Genomic DNA, 13,548 nt, shown 5'->3' on the forward strand with positions numbered 1-13,548 from the left:
AATAAAATCAATTTAGCCTCAAGTAAATAATGAAACATGTTCAATTTGGTGTAAATAATGCAAAAACAAAGTGTTGGCGAAGAAAGTAAAAGTGCAATATGTGCTATGTAAGAAAGCTAAAGTTTCAGTTCCTTGCTCAGAACATATGAAAGCTGGTGGGTTCCTTTTAACATGAGTCTTCAATATTCCCAGGTAAGACGTTTTAGGATGTAGTTATTATAGGAATTATAGGACTATTTCCCTCTATACCATTTGTATTTCATTAACCTTTGACTATTGGATGTTCTTATAGGCACTTTAGTATTGCCAGTGTAACAGTATAGCTTCCATCCCTCTCCTCGCTCCTCCCTGGGCTCGAACCAGCAACACAACGACAACAGCCACCATCAAAGCAGCGTTACCCATGCAGAGCAAGAGGAACAACTACTAGAAGGCTCAGAGCGAGTGACGTTTGAAACGCTATTACCGCGCGCTAACTAGCTAGCCATTTCACTTCGGTTACACCAGCCTCATCTCGGGAGTTGATAGGCTTGAAGTCATAAACAGTGCAATGCTTGACGCACAACGAAGAGCTGCTGGCAAAACGCAAAGAAAGCCTGTTTGAATTAATGTTTACGCGCCTGCTTCTGCCTACCACCGCTCAGTCAGATACTTAGATACGTGTATGCTTGTATGCTCAGTCAGATTATATGCAACGCAGGAAACGCTAGATAATATCTAGTAATATCATCAACCATGTGTAGTTAACTAGTGATTATGATTGATTGTCTTTTATACGATAAGTTTAATGCTAGCTAGCAACTTACCTTGGCTTACTGCATTCGCATAACAGGCAGTCTCCTTGTGGAGTGCAACGAGAGAGAGGCAGGTCGTTATTGGGTTAACTGTAAGGTTGCAAGATTGAATCCCCCGAGCTGACAAGGTGAAAATCTGGAGTTCTGCCCCTGAACGAGGCAGTTAACCCACCGTTCCTAGGCCGTCATTGAAAATAAGAATGTGTTCTTAACTGACTTGCCTAGTTAAATAAAGGTAAAAATATATATATATATATATTTATTTTTATAATCGGCGCCCAAAAATACTGATATACTATGATAAAAAAATTACAGACCTCTACATGCTTTGTAAGTAGGAAAACCTGCAAAATAGGCAGCTTATCAAATACTTGTTCTCCCCACTGTATATGAAATATGTACAAATAAACGAGGAAAGCGAATATTTTCACCGGACAAGACAAGAAAACACAGACTGCTACGCGATCTTGGGACAGTCTCTGCCCAACGAGAGAACTAAGACGACAACATAGCATGGCAGCAACACATGACAACACAGCATGGTAGCAACACAATATGACAATAACATGGTAGCAACACAACATGGCAGCAGCACAACATGGTAGCAGCACAAAACAGGGTACAAACATTGTTGGGCAGGGACAACAGCACAAAGGGCAAGAAGGAAGAGACAACAATACATCACGCAAAGCAGTCATAGAGGAAATATGATAGAGGAATATAATACACAGAATATGATAGAGGGGAATATGATATAGATTATTATAATACAGGGGAATATGATAGAGAGGGAAATGATGGAGAGGAAAAAGATAGCGGGGAATATAATACACAGAATATGATAGAGAGGAATATGATGGAGGGGAATATGATAGCGGAGAAAATGATTGAGGGGAATATGATGGAGGGGAATGTGATATAGGGGAATATAATACACAGAATATGATAGAGAGGAATATGATGGAGGGGAATATGATGGAGAGGAAAAAGATAGCGGGGAATATAATACACAGAATATGATAGAGGGGAATATGATATATATTATTATAATACAGGGTAATATGTTAGAGAGAATATAATAGAGAGGAATATGATAGCGGAAATATTATAGAGGGAATATGATCAGTGGCGATTTGAGCTTGTAAATCTTGGCGGGGAAATAAAAAATTGTGTGGGATGAATGCCAACAAAGCCACTATACTACACAACAAAAGCATTTCGCTACACTCGCATTAACATCTGCTAACCATGTGTATGTGACAAATAAAATGTGATTTGATTTGATAAACAATATATTAATTGCCCTATAACGTGACAAACAGTGCCCACAAACTGTTATAGGCTACATAAAGCTGTCCCAACAGCAGAGTCCCAACACCTTACCACTGCTACACCTGGCTATCAGCTAGAGCCTTGTCTGGCAGCGAAATAGTTCCTTCATCCAGTGAGGAACATGGGCTACTAGCAGCTTACTACACAACATACACTTAGTGTTCATTTCTTAGCTACAGTATACATTTCTCTCTGCCTAATTAAATCAATTATGAATCATACAAGACATTTTTGGACTCAACTTGTTGTGCTGTGCTCACTTGAACAGGAAGGTGGTGCAGCGGTCCTTCGTGGGCAAATTTTGTCATCAAACTTTGTAATCAAGGTCTGGCATTCTCTGGATTCATGGTACTTTTAAGACAACTGGGAACTCAAAAAAAAAGCTTGAATCATGATTATGTCAGTGATCTTCAGGTCGTAGCTCTTTAAAGAGCTCTTTTTCCTAGCCACCGTGCTTCTACACCTGCATTGCTTGCTGTTTGGGGTTTTAGGCTGGGTTTCTGTACAGCACTTTGAGATATCAGCTGATGTACGAAGGGCTATATAAATACATTTGATTTGATTTGATTTAAAGAGGCCCGAGTTCCAAATTTACAATTCCGAGCTGGATGAAAAATGAAAACGTATTTTCCAAGTTGTAGCTCCTTTTTCCCCGAGTTACCAGTTGTCTTGAACTTACTAAACTTACTTGATGTCAGCTTTGCACACACTTGGCATTCTCTCAACCATCTTCACCTGGAATGCCTTTTCAACAGTCTTGAAGGAGTTCGCTCATATGCTGAGCACTTGTTGGCTGCTTTTCTCAAGCAATCTCACTTGGGATGAGGTCGGGTGATTGTGGAGGCTGGATCATCTGATGCAGAACTCCATCACTCTCCTTCTTGTTCAAATATCCCTTACACAGCCTGGAGGTGTGTTGGGTCATTGTCCTGTTGAAAACAAATGATTAGTTCCACTAAGCGCAAACCAGATGGGATGGCGGATCGCTGCAGAATGCTGTGGTAGCCATGCTGGTTAAGTGTGCTTGAATTCTAAATAGATCACAGACAGTGTCACCAACAAAGCAACCCCACACCATCACACCTCATCCTCCATGATTCACGCTGTGAACTACATATGCGGAGATCATCCTCTGCAGCAGAGGTAACTCTGGGTCTTTCTTTCCTGTGGTGGTCCTCATGAGAGCCAGTTTCATCATATCGCTTTATGGTTCTTGCGACTGCACTTGAAGAAACTTTCAAAGTTCTTGAAACTTTCCTGATTGACTGATCTTCATGTCTTAAGGTAATGATGGACTGTTGTTTCTCTTTGCTTATTTGACCTGTTCTTGCCATAATATGGACTTGTTCATTTTCTCCAAATAAGGTAGGGGTTGTTTACAGAAGATTGCCCTGTCACAACACAATTGATTGATTCAAACGCATTAAGGAAAGAAATCCCACAAATTAACTTTTAACATGGCACACGTGTTAATTAAAATGCATTCCAGATGACTAGCTCATGAAGCTGGTTAAGAGAATGCCAAGAGTGTGCAAAGCTGTCATCCAGGCAAAGGGTGGCTACTTTAAAGAATCTCAAATATAAAATGTATTTTGTAGCACTTCTTTGCTTACTACATGATTCCACATGTGTTATTTCATAGTGTTGATGTCTTCCCTATTCTGCCCTCCCAAGCAAAAAGGCAGTAACTGCTCATTTGGTCAAAAATTAGTTCATGTCATTTTTGTTAGATTAAATGCATGCTTAATCATGTGGACAAGTATCCTGCCTCTATTGTATTGTGTTTTGGAGAAAATGGGGTTTACCTTTGTATCATATCATTTTATTCTGTGATGCAATCGAACCTGTATGACACTGACTGACACCTACACACACATACCTTGCTAATCTAGGGGTACAACTCCATGGAACAGCATTCCCGGGGGTTAAATGATGGTTGAACTTGCTCTGAAACGCCGACATCCAGACAGACACTGGTAAGAACTAGCCAGCTAAGTAGATCTGACATCAAAATGAATTAGCTAGCTAGCGAGCATAGACTAACAATGCTACCTGCTCTCATAAGATATCTGCAATTGGTACTAACGTCAATCTATTAGCCATATAATTAATGAATTATATTCTGAAATTTCATCTGATGGTTTCTTTGAATCAGTACACCATACACACGATGTCTAGCCAGTGACAGCCACCTAGCTAAAACTGACGCGCCCCTACCAAAACGTCAAAACCGACGTAGCTAGCATTAGCATGAAGCAATAGATTTGTGCTACATTTTCCCATAAGAGACAATCAGCAGTTTATACTAGCTTTAATCTATTTGACCTAGAATTAATATAATCCCTATAGTTGTATTCTGACATTCAATGTGTTATTTGAACCCATAACGTTACACCACACACGATCTCTAGCCAGCTGACGGTCAATTGGACGTGCAACCCATACTGAGCTGTCAAAAGCCACCCACACTCGTTTTCCGGATGAGCGCACACACACAGCATTGCTAGCTCATTAATAATATATATACTCGCATGTTCAGGGTTTCTGGTTTTCTTTTATATTCCAGTATTGCGTGACTGTCCTGGTCAGGAAAGTTAAAATCTCAAATTGTATCCATCACCTTTGTTGGTGGAATATGTAATTAGTACAACAAGCTTTGACATACCAAACGTGTGCTCAATGTGTCTGCTTCAGTGCCATCATTACATGAATGCGGAAAAAAACTGTTTTGCATGACTTCCACCAATTCCCGTGGTCTACATGATTAGTATCTATGCGGAACAAAGTTGCCATGTGAGGGTGTATTAGGACAGTCCAACCACGTCAACACTAGATCTTATTCCTGTCAATGTCCAACCATGCAATTTTTTTGTATTTGTAAGGAAAAATGAAAATGTAAGAGCCTTTTTGGGAGCAGGTATGAAATTAATAGATGAACTGAGTTATGACAGTGAAAATGATTATGATAATGTTTGCACAAGATAAAATCAACATTGATTATATCCTATATTATAGAATAACTGAAAAGGATTATGATCATATGTTTGAAAATGTCAGTATTAATTATTATCATCCATGACAGAATAGAATCATTAGGATGCAGGTCCCTGATTATTTGCTCTGTTTATTTCAGTTGAGTTTGAGGGCCACATTCCAACAAAGATTCCTGATCTACCCCCTTTAACTGAAGTCACAGTGTCAACACTACTTGAAGAAATAGAGAACCAGTGGGTGGTCTCTGACAGGTAATCATTTAATGTAATTCAAACAATTTCAGTGCTGCATTTCACATTTATTCCTATAACAAGACATAGGCTATTTGTCAAACAGTATGTAATGTCTCTATGTAAATGCAACTGGTATCTTAGTGGAAGACACACAAAGGATGCAGTTTCAACTTTGTTACACTGTCAGTAATTACACTGCTCTTGAGTCTGATTGGTTAGATCAACTGGAAAGACATGGATAAGAAACATTTCAAACAAGTTTTTAAACAATGGGACCTGTTGGCAGGTCTAAAACTACTGTTCTATAGTCAGCTGATATTGATTTCCTTAATAATACATTGAACTACAATGCAAGAATTCAGGGACACCTACTCTTCAATCAAATGTTTCAGGCCTAGATAATTACACACCCAGCACATCTTATTTCTCTACCAGCATGCGAACCGTGAAGATCCCTCAACTGCAACAGCTCTAGTTGTTTTAACCGATCAATGGATCAGGTCACTTGACCAAAATAAGCTGCTTCTTGATTTTAGTGCAACATTTGACCTTGTTGATCATATGGCTAATAGCTGAGGCCATTGAGGAGAGATGTTTTCTTAAACACTCACTGAGGTGTCACAGTCTACAGAATACCTGTTTTACTGTATGTAGTAAGGTAGCCTAAATATTTTATTAATGATGAAGATTTTGATGAGCAACACTGACATTAGCGGAAGGCTAAGGTCAAACAAATAACCTAAGTAAACCTGGATGCTAGTTGTGAAATCTAAAACATATTCAATTTGAAATAGGCAAAACACCTGTACTATGAATGGTCAACAATTTAATAAGAGGTAGAGCATTTTATTTTAATAAAACATTTGGTTACATGGATTCAATGTAAATATTACATATGACTGTGCTCAACAGGTTAAAAAAAAGGGAATTGATCTAGCATTTGATTACACATGAGAGCTTCTGTGGGTAGTCATAGCAATGGGGCCTTCATTGTGACATCACAAGATTCTGATTCTGGGAGGTTAGCTGTTGCACAGACAAACAGAACAGTGCAAAGAGACTGATTCAACTAACCACTGACAGATTATTCATGTCCTATTTCATTAGCAAGAGAACACGCTGCTTACTTGAGAGGTAGGTTGTAATATAACTTACTGTTTAACTATGTTTCTGAAGAATAACTACTTTTTAAATGACTTGTGTACTAACATGACCCTTTAAGTAGGCCTGACATGCAATCATGGTGACAAGTGAAACTATTGACGAGAGACAGTTTGCTTGAATCAGTTTTTTTGTGAGAAAATTGTTCATCCTGACAACTGAGATGGCATGTTACAGTTGTTGTAGTCAGCCAGCCTAATGGCAAATACATTCTATTGATGAAAGAAAACCGCATCTCTGTGTTAATCCCCAACATACATTGTAATCAATTATCTCTAAAAATATGTAACACAAGGGTAGGTTGTGTAAAAAACAAGTAGGCGAACTTGGCTAACTTGTAGTTGCTAATTTAAAAAAATATTCAGATTTTCTTGACTAAATGGTCATCCATTTCAAATGGTTGAATTGATAGACCTCATTAAATTGAGTTGCACTCAGAGGCACTCAAAGAGAAGACTGGAGTGATTCAAATAGATGAAACTGTACAACAAGTTTGGTCCATGATGGAAATAGTCACTTTCTTCCCCCAAAACCTTTTTGAATGATATTATGTAAGTGATTAGTGTGGTTTGTGAGAACCAGGGCCAATATGGAGTGGCGTTACATGAGGGGGTTGAATAAGGCTCAATAGTAAGGTACAGAAAGAGCCTGAAGTTTGATTGTTAAAGTCTATGTTGTGCTTTCTCATCTCCAATGGCAACGCCTTGCATCACAATGAAGATGTCATGAAGGATATTGTGCACATAATGATAGGAACAGCCAAAATTGATTCATTTGAACTTGGTCGCTTTTCCAGTAGCCAACTTTTTACTAATAATTCAGATAGGCCTATTGCGTAATCATCTCTGGATTGGGATTGTCACTTGCTTAATTGTAAGTAAAGGGGAAGAAATGTGAGCACATCGTAAAGAGATGTATTATTCTTTGGTTAGCAACACACCACTTACTACAACGTTATGTATTTTCCAGACTTATTGTTAGCTAGGAGGAAGACATGGAGGGTTCAACGCTGACACAGAGGAGGGCTGAGTGTCAGTTGAAGGATAGGGAGATCCAGACAGACTACATGATGGAGCTGGGAGCCAGGTTGGTTCTGGTGAGACAGATCCAGAGGGAGCAGGAGAAGGAGATGAAGAGGATTTGGTTTGAGACGAGGAAAATGCCAAGCCTGATTGAGGAGGTAACAAGACCAACTTTGACAAAGTCGACTAGAGTTCTGTTGAACAATATTGATTAAATCAAATATATGTCAATATACGGGCAAAATGTGCCATATGCCATTGAACGTAAGCTAACAGTATTTTGTCTGATAACTTTTCTTGTGTTGTATTGTGTATGTCTCTGAGTATTGTTATGTACATAGTCCTCAGTTCTTATGGTTGCCTTGTCTTTAAAAAAAATTAAATAACAAGACCAAGCGATCTCTCATAGACCTTCAAATCAGGATAATGTAGTTGTCTGACCTAGCTACCTTAAGTTGAATGCACTAACGGTAAATTGTTCTGGACAAAAGCGTCTGCTAAATGTCTAAAATGTCAAATGTTGTGCTGGGTGTAGTGCATGTATTTTTACACTTAGTTGACCCGTTAGCTAGAAGACCCAGGGTTGGTACAGACTGGTGCAGAGCATCTGAGAGGACACTAGATATATACAGTGTCTTAGGAAAGTATTCAGACACCTTTACTTATTCCACCTGTTGTTACTTTACATCCTCATTCTAAAATGGATTCAATAAAATAAAGATTCTCAGCAATCTACACATAATACCCCACAATTACAATGCGAAAAAACTGTGTTACATTTGTATTGAAAATGTATTACATTTAAAAACAGAAATACTTTATTTACATAAGTATACAGACCCTTTGCTATGAGTCTCGAAATTGAGCTCAGGTGCATCCTGTTTCCATTGATCGTCCTTTCGATGTTTCTACAACTTGATTGGACTTGTTGTAAATGAAATTGATATGACATGATTTGGAAAGGCACACACCTGTCTATATAAGGTCCCACAGTGGACAGTGCATGCCAGATCAAATACCAAACCATGAGGTAGAAGGGATTGTCCGTAGAGCTCCGAGACAGGATTGTGTCGAGAAACAGATGTCCGCAGCATTGAAGGTCCCCAAGAACACAGTGACCTCCATCATTCTTAAATAGAAGAAGTTTGGAACCACCAAGACTCTTCCTAGAGCTGGACGCCCGGCAAGCTGAGCATTCGGAGGAGAAGGGTCTTAGTCGGGGAGGTGACCAAGACCATGAGAAACAAGATGCTCTGGTCTGATGAAACCAAGATTGAAATCTTTGGCCTGATTGCCAAGCGTCACATCTGGAGGAAATCTGGCACCTACGGCACAGTCAAGCACGGTGGTGGCAGCATCATGCTGTGGGGATGTTTTTCAGCGGCGTGGACTAAGAGACTAGTCAGGATCGAGGCAAAGATGAACGGAGCACAGAGAGATCCTTGAAGAAAACCTGCTCCAGAGCGCTCAGGACCTCAGACTGGGGGCGATGGGTCACCTTACAACAGAACAACGACCCTAAGCACAAGCCAAGACAACGCAGGAGTGACTTTGGGACACGTCTCTGAATGTCCTTGAGTGGCCCAGCCAGAGCCCGGACTTGAACCGGATCGAACATCTATGGACAGACCTGAAAATAGCTGTGCCGCAACTCTCCCCATCCAACCTAACAGAGCTTGAGAGGATCTGCAGAGAAGAATGGGAGAAAGTCCCCAAACACAAGTATGCCGAGTGTGTAGCGTAATACCCAAGAAGATTCTATGCTGTAATCGCTGCCAACGGTGCTTCAACAAAGTACTGAATACGAAAGCATATTCCCATTATTTTAATTTTAAATTCATTTGGAACGATTCTGTTCTTGCTTTGTCAATATGTGGTATTTTGTGTAGATTGATGACTGAAATTATTTAATCAATTTTAGAATAAGGCTGAGGTAACAAAATGTGGAAGAAGTGAAAGGGTCTGAATACTTTCCGAAGGCACTGTATATGTGATGTAAAAGTAAATAGAGTTCACTCATAAAGAATGTATGTACTGAATGTGATCACTTTCATCAGGTCTGTTTCTTTTCTCCTGCAGAATGTGAGAGATGTGACCAAACGTCCACTCACTGAGTTCATGGCTCCCTGTATTGACTCCCTCCCACCACTGGCTTTCACCAATCGGAGGCCAATACCAACCATGTTGCATCCCCCCTCTCCATTGGTCATACGCACTCAGGATGCACAGCGGTTCATTGTATTCTCCTACTTTGTCCCTGCTGAGTGCCCAGTTTCCACAGAGGCCACAGCAGATGTATCTGCTGGTAGAAGAGAGGACTTGTCGACAGATACACATCTTTCCTCAATGCTGCATCGATACCTGCCACACTTCTTTAACGATGACTCCATTCCACCACAGCAGACAGTAGAGGGAACCACTGAGGACTCAGATTCTCCAGTGGCAATATCTAATATCAAGGAAGAGGACAGATTCTATCCTTTCTCCCTCCCACCACTGGCTCAGCGGTTCATTGGCAATTCATTCAATGTCCCGGAAACCTCCCAGCCTGCTGTTTCAGCCACAGAGTGCCGAGTTGCCACAGTGGACACTGCAGATACAGCCACTGTCAAGAGAGAGAACCGATGGGCAGCTACAATTCTTCCTTCAGTGCTGCCTCCATGCCTGCCACCAGTCGTTGACGATGACTTCATGCCTCCAGAGCACACAGTAGAGGAATCCTATGTGGTCTCATTTGCTACAGAGGCCACTTCAGGCACAGCTACTGTTGATGGAGTGGACAGATCAGCAGCTAAATGCCCTGTCCCAATGCTGCCTCCAAGTCTGCCACGTGTCTTTGACGACAAACTGCCAGGGGCGGCAGTAGAGGGAACCAACAAGTGTCCAGTTGCCAGTGAAACAACCAATGATGTGTCCACTCACCTCAAAGAGGACATGGGAGCTGATCAAAGCCCTCCTGACCCTGCAGCACTGCCTCCAAGCTCGCCATGTATCTGTGACTCTGACCACAAACTGACCAAGGAGGAAAAAGAGGATGTACCCGAGTCCTCCCTTGCCACAGAGATCGCTGTAGGCACATCCATTGTCCAGGGAGAGGACCTGGATAAAAGCCCTGCTCCAAGGCTGCCTCCAAGCTTGTCACACGTTTTGGACAATGACCATAAGCAGCCAGAGGAGACGATAGAGGAAGCCACTGAGTGCTCAGTCGCCGCAGAGGCATCAGTTGCTAATAGAGAGGATCCATCAGCAGCCACAGGTCTTCCCTTAGTGCTGCCTTCAAGCCTGCAACTTGTCTTTGACAATGACTACAAACTACCAGAGGAGGCAGTAGAGGGCACCAGCAAGTGTCCAGTTGCCCGTGAAGCAGTCGCTTCCGTGTCCACTGTCCTCCAAGAGGAGTTTTTGGCTGAAAAAAGTCCTCCTGCACCCACAGCACTGTCTCTAAGGCTGCCCTGCACCCACAACATTGACCACAAACAGCCAGAGGAGACCGTTGAGAACACCACAGAGTGCTCAGTTGACATAGAGGAAAGTGCAGTTGCATCCACTGTCAAGAGAGAGGAAATGATGGGTGATAAAAGCCCTGTCCATGCACTTCCTCCAAGCCTGGCATGCATCCATGACAAGGACCCCAAGCAGCCAGATCAGAAAGGAAGGGGCACTACTGTGGAGGTGGATATCTGCCCTCATGCTCAACAGCTGGTCTCAGATGCTAACTTAACTCTGGCAACCCGCAATGATGAGCTGCCCAACCCTCTGATCTGCGTAGTCACTAAGATGCCTGTTAGAGTTGGAGCATCCATATGCAGGTCAGAGGATGAGGAACCCAGGCCCTGGACCCTGGAAGAGGCAAAGGTAGGTGTCGAATTTCACCTTACTACTTTACAGGGATGGTGGTCATTTCCATTTCAATTCAATGCGTTGAAGAGAATTGGAATCTTAGAGTCTTTTGATCGGAATTGAAATGGAATTGACCCCAACCCTGCTGCTCTTTGCTCATAGTATAAAACATCACCCCTCACTAGGGTTAGCATTTGTATTACTTTTAGTATGGACCCAGGAACATCTATAGATATTGTAAAATCTAATGGGGTGCCCCATGAGGCCATCATTGTATGTTGATCACTCAGTTGTGTATTGAATGTGCTACATTGGAACAATATTACATCTAGAGTCAATGTCTTCCTGTTAGGATCATTGGATAGGCATTGAAATTGAGAGTGAAGAGAGGAGCGTCACTGAGGAGGTGAGCCCGAGGGAGGGATTGAAGAGTGAGGCGGATTGTGCCCATTCCAAGTGCTCTATTGGGAAGGTTTCAACAGAGAGAGCAGAAACCATCCTGGGAAGAGTGGGCTTTCTGCTCATGAACCAAATGCAGAAAATCCCATTTTTGAAGATGGAGGAAAAAGAGAAAAATAAGAAACTGAATAAGAAGTTGAAAGATGAAGAGAAAGAGAGAAAGGAGATAAAAAACAAGGAGGAGGAGCAAAAAAAGAGGGAGAAGAAAGAGATGAAGGAGAGAGAGAAAGAGCAGAAGAAAGTCATGAAGGCTGAGAAGAAGAGGGAGAAGTTAGAACAGAAAAAGAGAGAGAAGGAAAGAAAAGAGAAGGAAAAGGCAGAGAAAAAGAGGTTAGAGGGGCTGATGAAGATACATAATGACATGATGAAAGACAGAATTAAGAAAGAGAAGAAGTGTTCTGAGGAGCTGAAAAAGAGAGAGAAAGCTCAAGCTGCATTCTTGGAGATGGAGAGAAAGATTCAAGAAAAGGAGGAGAAGAAGAGAGAAAAGATGAGGAGAGAGGAGAGGAAGAGACTGGAGGAGAAGAAAAAGAGGGAACCAGCTGGAGGTGGAACTGAGACGGTGATAGAAGAGCAGGGAAGGGATGAAAGCTTGAAGATGGATGAGTAGACTGGGTAATAGAGAGTAGGGAGGGAGGGATATGGTATTTTTGCATGCAATGAAAGAACGAAGCATTTAAAAATAAAATAAAAAATGTTTACTCTGTTTGATTTTTGTTAAGGCATACTGTACAACACTGTATAAACACAAAATGTTGACTTTTCACACATCTGGGGAGTGTTTAATGATGAGGAGTTGAGGAAGAACGGGGGGGAGTTGGAGGGTGGAGAGGAATATGATACAGAGGAATTTGATAGAAGGAATATGATATTTTATTTTATTATAATTATAATTATATAATTGACAGATTAGGATAGAAAACACTCTAAAGTTTCCAAAACTGTCAAAATATTGTCTGTGAGTATAACAGAACTTATATTGCAAGCGAAAACCTGAGGAAAATAAAACCAGGAAGAGCCCTCTTTTTTGAAAGCTATATGTTCCATAGCCTGCCTTCGCTCCATCTAAAGGGATATCAACCAGATTCCCTTTCCTATCGCTTCCTCAAGGTGTCAACAGTCTTTAGACATAGTTTCAGGCTTTTATTTTGAAAAATGAGCGAGCAAGATAACATCGCGTAGTGGATAGCTGGGTGTTCGCATGAGTTTTGCTTGCGCAACAGAGTGGTGCAGCCATTGACTCTCCCTCTCCTACTGAAAAAGAGACAGTGCCAGTTGATATATTATCGATTATATACTTTAAAATCAACCTGAGGATTGATTATAAAAAACGTTTGACATGTTTCTGTGGACATTACGGATACTATTTGGAATTTGTCTGCGTTGTTGTGACCGCTCGAGCCTGTGGATTTCTGAACACAACGCGCCAAACAAACTGAGGTATTTTGGATATAAAAATAATCTTTATGGAACAAAAGGAACATTTATTGTGTAACTGGGAGTCTCGTGAGTGAAAACATCCGAAGATCAAAGGTAAGCAATTAATTTTATTGCTTTTCTCATTTTCGTGACCAAGCTACTTTGATGCTAGGTGTCCATAATGTTTTGTCTAGTGATCGATAAACTTACACAAACGCTTGGATTGCTTTCGCTGTAAAGCATATTTTCAAAATCTGACACAACAGACGGATTAACAAAAAGCTAAGCTGTGTT

General features: G+C 41.1%; 1 protein-coding gene across 1 annotated transcript; it reads left to right on the top strand.

The window, feature by feature from the left end:
- The first annotated feature begins 6,330 nt into the window (after positions 1 to 6,330).
- Positions 6,331 to 12,536, top strand: LOC149975451 (uncharacterized). The gene is made up of 4 exons (XM_090207998.1): positions 6,331 to 6,487; positions 7,484 to 7,694; positions 9,616 to 11,391; positions 11,729 to 12,536. The coding sequence occupies exons 2-4, from the start codon at positions 7,509 to 7,511 to the stop codon at positions 12,443 to 12,445; spliced, it is 2,679 nt and encodes an 892-aa protein (XP_090064124.1). The 5' UTR covers positions 6,331 to 6,487; positions 7,484 to 7,508; the 3' UTR covers positions 12,446 to 12,536.
- The last annotated feature ends 1,012 nt before the right edge of the window (positions 12,537 to 13,548 follow it).

The sequence above is a fragment of the Oncorhynchus mykiss genome, chromosome 18 (assembly GCF_057628025.1).
Source record: "Oncorhynchus mykiss isolate SJ-2025 chromosome 18, ASM5762802v1, whole genome shotgun sequence".
Lineage (NCBI taxonomy): Eukaryota > Metazoa > Chordata > Actinopteri > Salmoniformes > Salmonidae > Oncorhynchus > Oncorhynchus mykiss.

Bases quoted from the DNA above. Each gene is read 5' to 3' on its own strand.
- LOC149975451 (XM_090207998.1), top strand. From the start codon at position 7,509: ATGGAGGGTTCAACGCTGACACAGAGGAGGGCTGAGTGTCAGTTGAAG. The intron at 7,695-9,615 runs GTAACAAGACCA...TTTCTCCTGCAG, and splicing joins TGCCAAGCCTGATTGAGGAG to AATGTGAGAGATGTGACCAA. The intron at 11,392-11,728 runs GTAGGTGTCGAA...TCTTCCTGTTAG, and splicing joins GGACCCTGGAAGAGGCAAAG to GATCATTGGATAGGCATTGA.